At 55.0% G+C, this 13,943-nt stretch overlaps 1 protein-coding gene across 1 annotated transcript; it reads right to left on the reverse strand.

The window, feature by feature from the left end:
• Positions 1–8,158: 8,158 nt before the first annotated feature.
• HLX (H2.0 like homeobox) lies at positions 8,159–13,943 on the reverse strand. The gene is made up of 4 exons (XM_066237900.1): positions 12,591–13,943; positions 11,658–11,837; positions 10,741–10,925; positions 8,159–8,913 (listed from the first exon to the last, which is right to left on the reverse strand). Exons 1-4 carry the CDS (start codon positions 13,171–13,173, stop codon positions 8,461–8,463), a joined length of 1,401 nt encoding a protein of 466 aa, XP_066093997.1. The 5' UTR covers positions 13,174–13,943; the 3' UTR covers positions 8,159–8,460.

A 13,943-nucleotide genomic window follows, 5' to 3' on the forward strand; every position in this document is an offset into this window, starting at 1 on the left:
AGAAAAACAAGACTTAGTGTTGTTATGATGGTAGTGGTGATAGCTTAATAACAACCCCCACTATGAGCTCCTTCCTTTGCAAGGAGAGCTTCGACTGCCTGTGTCTAGTGCTATGCTCTGTCTTGCACACGCTCCCCTAACTTATTAGGACAGGACACTGACCTCAGCAAAATGGGAAGGCACAAGAGGCTATCTGGAGAGGACTCGGGGCAGAATGCACCCCCTGAGGATCATTACTCTGTGATGGAAAAACCAAAGCAGAGGGGGAAGAAACTTTCCCATTGCTAAAGTTTCTGATTTGGAGGATGTTTCTCAAGCTGCCTTCAACTCACTGCAACAGAGCTATATGGCCCCCATCCCAGAATCTGCCCCTAGAATCTGCCCAGCAGCTAGAAGGGGTTGGGGCTCCTGTGGTGTGTGTAGATGGATGACACCAAGGCTATGGTGACCCTAGTGTCACGGGCACACCTGAACAATTGTTTCCTGAACAATGCCTCTGGGAAGGATGGTGCTTTTGTCAGTGTTGGGGGGGGGGGGGCATTTGGTTTTAATACTAAGAAGAGATCATTGCCGTTCTTTACACTTTGGTTCCTGGGCGAGGCTGGAGTCCATCGCCTCTGGAGAAGGCTGGGTATGGTTACCCCTCTCAAGTCACGCACCCTGGCCTCATATCATTGCCCCCAAACCAAGCCAGCGGACCCAGCTCCTCCAAAAACCCTGATGGAGAAACGAAAAATGGGAAGAGATGGAGATGCCATGGCGAAGAGGACAAGGAAGAATGAAGACCAAGGGAAATAGAAAGTTTTCAATCATAGTTGACATTCAATTTTAAAATTGTGTGTCACAGAGTGAATGATTAGTTTGACTCTTTGACTCCTTTCTTTTCACTGGTTTGTTCAACTACAAAACTGCACTTTCAGCCAGGGGAAAAAAATCTCAGCACAAGCAGCTGGGACCCTGCGGGAGGTGCAGACAAGGAGATCTGGCTTAGATTGCTGCAGAGGACCCTAGGCAGCCTTTACGGGGACAATCTCCCAGCATTGCCCACCCGCGGGGGGCTGACTCCGGAGGAACCCAGGCGAGGTCAAGTCCTGAGGGCCTGTACTGACCTTGGACTGGGGTCTCAGCCTGTGGGTTGGGGCGGCAACAATTCAAAAGACCTGGGACTCTCCTCTAGGTCCAAACTAGTGGCGAACGGGGGCGGAGTCAGGTGACCCGCAGTGACAGAGGGTTCCCGTGAGGTCCTCGCCCAGAGCTGGCCTCACTGAACCTCCTTTTCAAGACCTGCGAGCTGCTTGTGATTCTCCACATGGAGAGATCCAGGAAAGGGCCACAGATGAATCCACCGAAACCTGTGCGCTCGTGCCGATCTCGAGATAAGGGACCTTCTTCACCATCAATTAGTTCATTCGTTCAGCCATTCATTGGTTCCTTTCTTGAGCTGCCCCCCACACGTGCTGGGAACTGCTGGGGGTGCACTCTTCACCCCGATTCTCAGTAACAAGGCTGAAATTTGCTGACCCAGGAAGCGCTCTATGCAAGTTGGGAGTCAGGGCAGCTTGGGAACTCTTCGAAACAAAACACTTTTGCGCAGCCTAGGGAGGTGGCAAGGTGCGGACTCGCTGAGGCTAACTCGCCTCGGATTCTCCCAGGCGCCACACCCTTGCCCTGTGCCGCCAGGACCCAGGGAGGGCGGGCCAAGAACACATAGAAAATTCTGGCTTTGGTCAAGCTGGATGACTGCGGGCGAGTCATTCAACCTACCAGAGGAGGCGGATGATGCCCAGCTGCACGCACCGCCCTCCAGATGAAAGTGGAAGAACAGCGTTGCTGCCTCTGCATTGAGCTCTGCTTGTGAACTCGACCACATGCTGCTCTGTGATGGTATTAGTAGGGGGGACCCTTGCGAGTCCTCAGCTAATGATTTAGGGCTTCCAAGTCCGCTCCTCCCAAAGTTGCCACTGATTGGCTCCTCGCCTGTGGCTGGGCTTCCCTCCTGTGTTTACAATGCTAACCAAGCCAACGGATTGCTCCTGAGGGTTCCCTGAGACTGTAAATAACCACAAGGACCACAATAACCCTGTTATTCGTTTGTTCAATAAACACTTGTTGAGGCGCCTTCGCTGCGCTAGCGCTTCTCCAACCACCAGCAGAGCCCAGCCTCGCCCTCAAGAAACAAAGTGCCTTTCCTAAGTAAAGGGACAGCTGGGGTCCTGTTTCCGTTTTAGAAACACTCCTTCTATTCGATTAGTTAAGAACTTGATAAAACTCCCGAAGAGCCATTTGTCCTGAGATGATCTCAACCGTGGGCACATATCTTTCCATCCTTAGACCTCAAACTCTTGCTGAAACTTCCCTCAAACTGGAAGTGTAAAAAAAACCCAAAAACAAACAAATAAAACCAAAACCACCTTAGCTTCTCCACCTTCCAGCTCCCAAAGAAAACTCCCAAGTGCACCTGCAAGCATTGTCATGAGCACCTGCTGTGTGTATTGGAACAGAGCACCAGTGGAACCAAGAGAAAGGCATGCCTATGGGTGTCTCAGGGAGTCAACAGAACCCCGTGGCAACCCCTGTCATCATTCGGCAGGCAGCCGGTCCAAACACTCCTGTAGGGTTTTTCCTGGCGTCCTGTTAACATATCATATTCACAAGCCTCCGTCTAACGATACAATCTTTTGGAGAGTAAAGACTGTCTTGAAGTCCATTTCTCTTCCCCTCAACCTATGCATACACTAACATGAACCTAAATAAATACTGCAATGAATAAACAAATAGATAAAGGAATACAATGACAAATAAACCTATGGCACTGATTATATGTCACCCATGGTTCTCATTTAACGCAATTAATCCGCACAGTGATTTATAAATTAGGTAACTTTGGTTAGTTCTTATTATACAGGTGAGGAAACCGAAGCCCTGTGCTTAGGTCAATTTTCCAAGGTCACAAGACGAGGTTAGTAATTTGGTGAGTGAACAAATGCTCCCTGGGCTAGTCTGAGCTCCCCTGGTGCAAGCTCGGGGGGGGGGGGGGGGGGGGGGCGGGGGGCAGCCATGCTTTTTCTGGTGCACCTGATTCAGCACTCTGTGAACCTCTTCCCATACCCAGCCGCCTGAGAGAGTCTTTGGGGTCACCGGAGCCATGAGCTCTGAGCACGCAGCAGGGGTGTAGGTGTAGCTGCTGCCGCCTCCGTGGCCTCCTGTTCTTCCTCTATTGAGCACCATGGACTTTGAAAAAGAGAGGGAGACCCACTCTGCCCAGGTTGGGGCTGGGTCCGAGGAGGGTGGGCGAGAGGAGAGGCCCACTCTGCCTAGGCTGGGGTTGGGTGCGAGGGAGAGAAGGAGCCATTGCAGCGGCCGCCCCACAGGTGCCATCAGGCCTTGACGTTGAACCCCACGTGAGGAAAGTGGAAAAGCATGGAGGATGAGTCCTATGAGCAGGGTATTGTCTGGACCCTAGACACTATTGGCAAAGCTAAACCTGCCACAGAGGCAGCACAGCCTGAAACATAGTAACCAGAGGAGGACTCAGCAGGGACTCTTGGAGGGAAGCTCCTCAGGGACCACCCAGGGGAAAAGGAGGCATGCCAACAGGAGCCTCATAGGCTCTTTTTAAAAAAGCATATAGCTTTTGATTATTCAGATCGAAATGCCTCCATTCAAATAGTCCCAGAGGACTGCCTGAAGGGCTTGTTCCAATCCTAGTACTCACTTCCCAGGGGATCTTTAGCATCAAGACTCCCAGCCTGGGGCTGCCTCAACTCAGAAATGAAGGAGGAAGCAATTGCACCTTCTGGGACACCTAGCTTTCCTGCTTAAAGTGACAGAGGACAGCACAGTTAAGGGACACAAAAGCCAGTGACTCTCCAAGTTTGCTCTGTTAGAACCCAGGGGTGTGTGTGGCATGGGAAAATTTGTTAGAAAGTGCCCCTGCCCTGTGCAAACAGGATTTGCAAAGCACAGCCGCTGCAGGTTTAAATATCAAACGTGTAAGGAGAAGGCAAAAAAAATGCCACACATTTATCTTGGGGATTCCCTCCAATTCTATCACAACCTCAAAGCTGTGGCTGGGAGCCAGGGGTGGACATGAGCAGTTAAATCAGGGTAAATCTCCCCAGCCCCAACACCTGCAGGTAAAAGCCTCCTGAACTCCCAAAGCCACCTCTTCACAAAGACTGTGGAGCATGCAATGCCCTCCCCAGAGGCTAAAGAAGGGGGAAGGAGATGACCCTGCATGTTTAGGGTCCTCTGGCCATCTTTAAATTAGAGTGACCAGGTTGTGTGGGGAAGGTGCAGCTCAAGTGAAGTCCTTCTGCTCTGCTAGCTCTTCCTTCTTAAAGAGGACAAAGCCCCTTAAAGGAGAGGGAGGGAGAGGGGAGGAGAGGGGGAGGGGCCACAAATAGGAGATGGTGCCTAGACCTCAGCCTCTGGCTCTCTCCCCCATTTCTTGCTCCAGAACCACCCCAGCCCCGCCCCACAAATGGAATCTGCTTGAGGTGACAGGGGTTTGAGAGGAGGTGGGATCACATCCAGGAACAGGTTAAAGTTCAAGTCTAAAATGCCCCCATAAAATCCCCCATAGCAGGTCCTGGTACCTGCCAGGCCCTGAGTACCCCAAAACTTCCAGAAGCTGAGGCTGTCCCTATGTGCTTGGGCAGGGGGACCTGGAGTCACCTTCAGGTGATAATAGCTTCAGGTACCTAGAACCTGAGGGACCAGCAGGGCAGGCATTTAGGGCTCAACTGCTAGGTTCTGGCTGAAAATGAGGTAGAACGTGCCACCTTCCCCCCTTCAGACCCTAGGTGGAGGGAGCAGCCACAAGGAAGACTGGTCCCCTCTGAGGGGCTGAGGGAGTAAGAGGATTTGTGACAACCGGAGTCCCCAATACATTGAGGACTTGTAGGGTGGGTTGGAGAGGGCAGGCAGTGGGCTATCTCCTAGGCTTGGATGCAGGCCACAACCTCCTTTGGAGGCAACACCTCTTGAAGTGCCAAAGGGCCAGACAGCTTTGACCTCAGTGGGGTCAGGACATCAACCACAACTTGCTCCCAACAAGTCTAGGGCTCGAGGTCCCCGCCCGCTGCCGGCTGACACGTGGATGGCAATGCGGCGCCAGCCTCAGCGGTTTGGTCAGTCGGTGAAGCTTGGCGCAAGCGAACTCCTGGAGACAAGCGCCCCATCCATGCACATTGGCAGAATAAAGCGGTGGGAGGCTTCTCACTTTGCTTTGCCATGTGGAGGAGAACGGGGAATTTTGTGTGGTTTAATCCACAAGGAGCTGAAATCGCCAGTAGACTGTCTCTCATGTGTCTGAGTCTGGGCTCTGTGCGCCTCTGGTTGCGTGTGTTTGTACTTGGTGTATGTATAATTGCAATGTTTGTGTGTGAATCCACGCGCCCATTTGCGCCCCGTAGGTGGAGGGGGTCTTAGACCCCCATCCCTCCCTTCCCAGTGAGATGCGCGCTGGTGGTCATTTCACCCGACTGCGTCCTGGTGACCTTGCTCCGAGGGCTTGGCGCCGCGAAGATTGCTGCGGCTGCTGAGACAGATCCCTGCTCTGAGCAAAGAGTTATTACTGCTTTTAGGAAAGGGCGAGGCCCGGGGGACGCGGGAAAGCGGAAGGGGTCACGCCTTTGCTAGGCTCGAAGGCCCCGCGCACGCCTGCCACCTCCAAGCACCGGCCCCGCGCGCCTGGGCGGGCCAGGCGTCCGCGGACCCTCCGCTCCCAACCTTCGCTTAAATGCCGGAGAGACCTGCTTCTTAGTTCAAGAATTTCTAGTTTCCCCGGCCGCTCCTACTAGCGTCGAGCGCCACCAGGAAGATTCCAGCAGTCCCGGGATGGGACGACCTGACCCGAATTGCTGCTTTCCTCCTCTCCACGCCGCCCGCCTAGAGAGGCCCGAGGTGTGACTGCTCCTCTTCCAAATGAACTTGAAACTTCTCTGGGTCTTGCGATACTCGGTCCCAGTGAAAATGTGGGGGAACTCTACTGCCCGGGCTAAAGCCCCCCTAGAGTTTCACTGGGAAAGTGGGGGAGGAAGGGGTGCCTCCTACTCCGCCCCCCCCCCAGCATCCCGACAGCCACCCCCAAGTACCCGCGGCCTAGCTCACTGCGCGCTCTTGCGTGGCTGAACCTGGCCGAGATAAGGCCTAATTTTACCTGAAATCAGATCGTTACAGTCCGTGGGCAATGACCTCCTTCACTTCTGAGAACAGCCCAGATGGAGAAAGGTGGAGGAAGTTTGGGGGCAGCAGGGGCGTGCTAGCTGCAGTGAATATAAAGCACCAACCTCTCCCATCTTCCTCCCCAGCGGCTCTTCTACCAGGTATATACGCTGCCAGGTTATTCTCCTTAACGCCAGAACTGGATTCAAGTACCTCGTACTTACATGTTCTTGGGAAATCCTGGTTTCAGAATTTCAATATGGGGGTGGGAGGAAACAGATTTCAGTACTAAAGGCACAACTGGGGTATGGAGAGCATCCTGCAGTTTGAGTAGCAGGGCTTGTGGAAGGAATGAAGGAACAACCCAGCCTGGGGCTGGAACACGGGTCAGGTGGGGAGGCTGCCCACCCTTCTTGTGTCACATTTAGGGCTAACAGCTGGCTCCTTTCCCCTTTAACTTGCGGTCCCTCCTGGGGCCTCTGCCTCTCTTCTCTTTCCTTCCTGGGACCACCCTGTTCTCCCCTCTCCACTGTGCACCCTCCTCTAGGGGTTCAGCTTGGTGGGTGGGGGCGTTGACAGGGTTGGAAATGGTCAGCTTTGCATCCTTGGGCTGTGCTCCCAGGTGCTGATGCGCCTGACCAGAGTATGCTAAATCTGGAGCATCTGCTTAGTCCCCGGGCCCATCAATCTGGAAAGAAGGTTTTTGAATGTGGTCAAGCAAATGGGTCATAGTGGAGAAGAAGCTAAGCTAGACCAGGGAGCCTTCCCACTCTGGCCAGAGGCTGACGGTGGTCCTACAAAGACCAGCTGACCTCACCATCCCTGCAGGAGCATCGGTCTCCATGAGAACCAGCTCCCCCAAATGGATGGTTGACTCTAAGAGGCCTTGTGCCCTTCCCACAGCTCAGTGGCAAATAGACCCAGGTGATCGGGTTTGTTGGGAACATCTATTTGCTTTTAAATTTGCCAGAAGAACTTTATACAAACTCTAGACATTTTGTAGTTTTGAAGGAAAGCAAGGACTGGTCTAGGAGAGATGTTTGACTCTTCAACCTTAAAAAAAAAGAATTAAAAAAAAAAAAAACAACTTTGAATGTCCCATCCCAGTAGCAGTGTGGAGGTAAAACCGCTTTCACTCTGTTCCAGCTGCAGCGTGTTGGTAAAATCACCTCTCATACCGTGGCAACGTGGCAACGTTTTCGTTTGCAGAGAAGGAGCTCATTGGGGCTCCTGCCATAGCCCAATTATGAAGAAAGATGGTGTAAGTGTGTGGACTGGGGTAGGGGTGCAGTTTCGTTAGACTCATCACTGACCAAATGCGAGCCAGGAGGTCCAAGTTCTGGTCTGGGCTCTGCCTTAGTGTGAACTGAACAAGGCACCACCCTGTCATACAACTGTTTGGGCAGCTTAAAAGCCATCCCAGGCTTGGCCTTCCAGCCCTAACTGCTGTGGTCTGCCTGTCCTTTCCTCCAGGACACTACTGACCACACCTGAGCAAGGGGCCAGCTGCACTGGAATTGCCTCAAAGCTCCAGGCCTGGCACTGAGTGGCCACTTGGGAGTGTGGTCTGTGGCCAGGCTGACCCGTCCTGGGGTCCACCGTCTTCTCCATCCCAATTCTGCGTCTGCGGGAAACCTGCGAGCACACTCATTGCACGCTCCTGGGGTCCTGGCTCTCCACGGGGAAGTGCATCTGCCCCTACCAGGTTCTATGGCCAACTCAACTCTCAGGGTCACCAAGCATGAGTTCAATGGCCATTGGCCGACTGCAGGCTAAGATGCCTCTGAACTGGTGGAACCACTAAGCCCCAGGCCGATCTCTGCAGCAAAGTGGCTCTGAGGTTTCAGCACTTACCCCCAAAACTCTGTTCCCACCACAGCTGCTAGGCCCTGCTGCACCGGTGGACTGAGGTCCAGCACAGAGATCCCTGACCGTACTGACCACATCACCCAGCCAGCCAAGCAGCCTTTCTTTACAAACCGTAGTAAACATTTTATTTACAAGTTTGTGGCAACCTAAGTGCAGCACGTCTTTGGACTGAGCAGTAGCCGGTCACTGTGTGAGCTGCTTGTATCCGGGGAGCAGTGTCGGCGGGCAGGAGCACTCAGACTCCCACCGCCACTGCGCTCTGCGGGCCAGCGGGGGCTAAGAAGCCAGCGTGCGGAAGGCGTCTCCTTCGCTGCTCTCTGGTCCTGTCCCCGCGGCCATCATAAAGTGGGCACAAGATCCAGCCACGCTGCGAGGCTGGGTGCCTGCACGCAGGACCCGGGTCCCCTCTGCCCTCCGTCCCGTCTATAGCCCTCCGAGGGGCGGCTGCGCGGGCTCGGGGCTTTTGGGAGCGCTGCTGAGGGTGGGCTGGGGCGCAGGGAGCAACTCCGGGGCGACGCCGCTGCCGCCGCCGAGACCGCTGAAGCTGACACTGCCGCTGCCCCCGCTCCCACCACTGCCGCCCGGGAGGAGCGAGCCCGGGACCGGCGCCTTGATAACCGTGGTTGGGTGCGGAGACCGCTCGGCCCCCTCAGTCCGCTCGGTGTCGCTGGGGGCCATGTCCAGAGACTCAGAGTCACTGCTGTCGCTCTCGGCCTCACCCTCCGAGCGGCTGGGGCTCTGCTCCTCCTGCTCGCCGTCAGCAGACGGTGCTCCGCCTGCCGGCTTCTCGCCGGCCTCCTTGTCTTTGTCCTTCTGGGCCTGGGCCTCCTTGGAGTGCCGCCACTTCATCCGCCGGTTCTGGAACCACACCTTCACCTGCTCCGCAAGGCAGACAGAAGCGACACCGAGATGAGACACAGGCTCGCTGCCATCCCACCCTCGCACCCGGAAGAAAAGGCTGGGAAAGCGGCGCTAATTGTTCCCAGCACCTCTAAGACAGGGCAGGCATTGTGCTAGGTGCAGGGGCCCGGAGGCTGCCCGGGGAAAGAACGAGGTCCCGGCCCAACGGATGCACCAGGCCTGTTTCTCAAAGTGTGGCTCTCCAGACCTCCAGCTGAAGTGATTTGGAGACTTGTTGAAAGGCAGCTTCTTGCACCCCACCTGCAAACCACAGAGGGTCTCAACTCTAAATGGATGCTTCCTTAACCCTACTTGAGTTAGGACCCAGGCAAGAATCTGATTATAAAAGTATTGACGCCTGGCCCTGGGTCGGGAGAGCACATCTTCCCAAGATTTTGCACACAATTTCAAGGTTTTGATGAACCAGTGTTAAGAATTCCTGCTAAGTTGGTTCGTCCTCTAATGCCACTAAGGCAAGTCCCTACAAAAGCTATTATTTGTAGGGAGGAACCATAGGAAACACAGGGAGGAAGCGGTTGAAATCACTGACCCCAGTGGGGCGGGGGGGGGGGGCACCACTGGACCTTCAGTAGAAGAGCATTCCAATCAGAAGCTGATTAGGACCCAGCTCCTGCCCAGGATAAATTAATCCTACTGTAGGCTCAGAAAACGTTGGGATTAAACCTGTGCATAAAGGAGGAAGGGGGGTAGGGATGGGGTGGGGACTCTATATAAATATATACGATCCCCTGGGGGACCCAATGCGTTCACACAAGTTCCAGCTTCCCTTTTAAAAATAACATCCACAGCTGGTGGAAAAACGGCTGGGCTCTTCCAGCCTGTATGCTGGGGAGGGGAGCTGTGCAATGGGGAACAGAAAGACAGAGATGGGGGTGCACCTAAGGAAACCCTTCAAAGAGCCTGCTTTGGGCTTCTGCCCTGCTCAGAACATTCAACACCCAGGGAGCAAGGGCCACTGCTGTGGGGTGTGGCAGAACGGCGACTTCCCTAGTTTCAAAACTCAAAAAAGAAAAAGTCCATCCAGCTCTTGAACTGGAGAAAAGAGAAAAAAAATTGAATTCAGACATTGAAGTCAGGCATGATCGATTTGCTATTTTCTTGAAAAGTATTCAAGTATGCAGAACCCAGAACCTGCTGGAATGCTCTTAAGCACCCTAAGAAATCTTTTTTTTCCTTTCTCTCCTTTGCTCCCTCCCCCCCCCCCCCACCTAAGATTTTTTTCCTTCGGAGTTTATGCCGTTAGAAAATCGGACTGTGGCCGCTCCAAGCGGGCTTCTTGCCCTACTGGGGCCAAGTAATTCCGTTTGAAATGATGTTTTCACTTCCTCACAACTGGGGATTTCACAATCCAGCAGCAGCAGCAAAAGGAGGTGGAGGGAGGGACGGTGGGAGGGGAAAAAAAGTCAACAACAATCTCTTGACTTTGGATTTTAATCTCTTCTGAAATAAACTGCTTCCTACAGCGAATTGCACTAGAGTGGAGTACATAATTATTGTCTCCCACAGTCTATTTGCTTTCTCAGCGGTTCTTTTGCCTGTTGGCCAAAATAAACAGACACTGCTTGTTGACATACATCTTTGGGGATGGGCTATGCCTTCCGTTCTTCTCCACCCCCACGCTCCTCTCTCCGGCCTCAAGTTGGGAAGTCCACAAAGTGTCCTGAAATTCAAGATCTCGTGTTTCCCCGGCGGGAAATGGGTCGGGTAGGAGGAGTCCTTGGACTGGGAGGCGACACGCAGGCTGCCCCCGAGGGCTGTGCGCTGGAGCGGTGGCCGGCTTACCTGCGCGTCGGTGAGGCCCAGCATCGCGGCCAGCTGCTTTCGGTCTGGTTTAGTCACGTACTTTTGAATCTCAAATCTCTTCTCCAGGCCTTTCCTCTGCAAGTTGGAGAAGACCGCCCGAGACCAGGAGCGCTTCCTCTTGTACGTCTGGGGCATAGTGTCCTTCGTGAGCACAGCATAGGGACCTGCGGGGAACGTGTCCGGGAGCAGGAGGACCGAGTTAGTGCCCTGTCTGCAGCCTGCCCGCCCGGGGCTTAAACGCTGCTTAAATCTAGTTGGCGTAACAGTCGGCCCGGCCGCACTCCCAGTGCTCTCGTCAGAGGAGGGATTATACAGCTTTTGAGAAAGGCCTAAAGCGAGTGTATAGTGAGTTGAAGCCCAGAGGCTTACAGGCTTGTCCAGGGATTCCAAAGGAAAAATGTAAACTCGACGCTTGGCCATCAGGCTTGTGAAAGGTCGGCGAAAATGTCCCTCGGGCCTGAAGTATCTAGAGATGTCAGAGAGAGAGAGAGACAGAGAGAGAGAGAGAGAGAGAGTGTGTGTGTGTGTGTGTGTGTGTGTGTTTTCACGTGCCCACGCGAGCAGCGTAGATGCTACCTCCTGAGGGAAAGGTTTGAGGTGTGGATGGTAATAAGCAGCCCGTCTTGCGGCCGTATTTTCAAAGCAACCTCTCGCGTGAAAGGACTAGGAAAAGCCCACCCCATCCCACCCGCCGACGCACACACGTTCTTGGCTCGCTGGGCCCCCACCCTTTCCTCCTGGCGCCCACCAGAGAGTGAGCCAGCTCGGGGAGAAGCCTTTCGCTTTCTGTCTCCCGACATAGTGGCCTCTGGCACCAACTCCGGGACGCTGCGCTGCTGTCGCCACCTGAGGCGTCAGTCCTGAGTTTGCTGTCGGGGGCCTCGTCTGTTCCGTACCTGGAAACGTATCTTGAAACTGGTGCTGAATTGAGTTTCTTGGGTTCGAGCTTAAGGGACTGAGGATGGCAGAAGCCTCGCTAATAGGATCTAGAGAAGCGAATAACTGGCCGGCGGAAGGCTGCAGGCCCGGGAGATGCAGCCCCGCCGGCCGCCCGCTCGTTAGCAGGGACGTGAGATCTGGGGACCAAGCAAAAGAAGAGCTGGTTACACTTCAGAGCAGACCCGCATTCTCTGGGCGGGTCTGTCCCTCCCCTTCCCGGAACCCTCTCTTCGGTCTTCCTGGAGCAAAGTCAAAAGGGACCCCTATCTCCACCCGAGACCCCTCGCTCCCCATTGCGGCCAAGGGGCGACACACGACGTGTCCCGTGTGTTTCCCGGTGCCCGTGTCCACGCTGGGAAGAGTGTACATAAAACAGCCAAAAACAAAGTCACTTTCAGGTGCCCTTTAAGAATCCCAAAGCCCTGAACCCTCCGCCGGAAGGAGCCCCCACTCGGCTCCCTCCTCTGGGGAATTGAGTAGATTTGTTTCGCTACATTCTTTGGGTGGAATTTCACTCGAAATCAGATAAGTGGACGGAAAAGTGTTCCCCAAAAGGGCTTTCCCTGACAAATAAATATAGTTTTTTCTCTAGATTTGTGATTAAAGACAAACAGGTAATAGTCATTTTATCAAAATGTTTTTACCCCAATCTTTTTTTATGAATATTGATTCTGTGAAGTGTTTTTAAGGCATTCCTGGAGAAAGCAGGTGCGTTTTAAACCTAGTTTTTCAAAGTCTTCTCACTATTTATTTCCTTCTCCCTCCTTTTACCAATTTGTCCTTAATTGTAAAAAAAAAAAACACTCAAAGGCACCCCAAACTCGCCCCGGGGCCAAGGGTGCCTCAGAGGCCTGCAGCCTCCCCCCCCCCCCCCCCCCCCCGGGACCTACCTCTCAGCGTGTTGCCTTCCTTGACTTTTGGGTCAAATTCTGCGGACAAAATGCGGTCAATTCCAAATTTAAGGTCCTTGCTGGAGGGGGCTGGGGCCGAGCCGCTGTGATGGGGGTTCGGAACCCCCCGTGCCCCGGAGGCTGGGGGCTGTAGGGCGCCGGCCCGGGGCGGAGGCTGCTGCTGCTGCTGCGGTTGTTGCTGCTGCGGCTGTGCGTGATGGTGGTGGTATGCGGCCGAGAGCGGCGACAGCCGCTGCGGGAAACCAGCCGGGACTTCGGAGGGCGCCACCACCGGGGTGGGTCGAAGCGGGGACCTGGCGGCCGCTTGGAAAGAGGCGTGCGGGTGAGCTGAGCCCAAGTGCGCGGTGAGGGCGGCGGCCGAGGCTCCCGCCAGGCCCTCCGGGGCTGCCCCCGGCTCCCCTACCCCGGCGTGCAGGATGTCTGCGATGCAGAAGGAGGGTTTCTTGACCGCGGCGGGGTCTAGGGGGAAGGAGCAGCCACCTGGGCCGGCCGAAGAGCAGTAAGCGGCCGACCAGAGGCTGAAGTTGGAGGCATAGAAGGGAGCCAGCCCGGCGGCGAACATCCTGGCGGGGTGCGCCTAGTGGCCGCCGCGGCCTGGCCGGGGCCGGGCCGGGCCGGGTGGATGGGTGGGTGGATGCGCGGGGAGGGTCGTGCTGAGTCCAGGAAGAGACGGCTGCCCAGCCGAGGACGATCCGCTTTCGCTTCTCCGTCCGCTCTGAAGAGAGGCCAGGGAGCCCTAGCGCCACCGAGGGAGCAGGCGAGGGCCAGATCCCGGCCGGTCACAGGCAGCCCTGACCTCACTTTGAAGGCGGCGCGGGACCCGCGTTCCCCGCGGACTAGAGACGAGCGAGCGCGCAGAAGCCGCTAGCGGCGGGCGCCGCGGCTTCGCACACTCAAGGGAAGCCGGGGAGACAGGGGCCGGGCACCGAAAGAAAAACCCAAACTGCTAAGCCCTAAAGAGCTAAATTTAAAACAACAACAATAATAATCCGTTAGTTAAAGAAAAAAAAAAAAAAGTATTAAGAAGAAAAAAAAAAAACTCCTCTCTAAAAACTCCCAAACTTTTGGCAGGAGCTTTCGAGTCAGACTCAGGGTAGGACCTCAATCTGAGCGCTCATTGGCCACCCTCATGACCAATGGGAGCGAGGAGTGGAGAGACATTGGCAGAGGGGCGTGGCCCCCGTCGGCCACGCCCCAGCCACGCCGAAGCGTTTCGCCGCTGCCGCGTGGGCCGTGCAGGGTCCCCAGCGTCCCTCTCCGCGGCTCCAGGGAATTCTGACCCTCCAGTAACTTCTCCAGCGTTGAACTGGCACCGGACGTGGAGAGTTGGTC

Source organism: Saccopteryx bilineata, chromosome 1 (genome assembly GCF_036850765.1).
Source record: "Saccopteryx bilineata isolate mSacBil1 chromosome 1, mSacBil1_pri_phased_curated, whole genome shotgun sequence".
In the NCBI taxonomy this organism is placed as follows: domain Eukaryota; kingdom Metazoa; phylum Chordata; class Mammalia; order Chiroptera; family Emballonuridae; genus Saccopteryx; species Saccopteryx bilineata.

Excerpts from the sequence above, each read along its gene's own strand:
- HLX (XM_066237900.1), bottom strand. The coding sequence starts at position 13,173 with ATGTTCGCCGCCGGGCTGGCTCCCTTCTATGCCTCCAACTTCAGCCTC. Across the intron at positions 10,926-11,657 it reads GTTTCAAGATACGTTTCCAG|GTCCCTATGCTGTGCTCACG; the intron begins GTACGGAACAGA and ends CGTTCCCCGCAG. Across the intron at positions 8,914-10,740 it reads TGGGCCTCACCGACGCGCAG|GTGAAGGTGTGGTTCCAGAA; the intron begins GTAAGCCGGCCA and ends CTTGCGGAGCAG.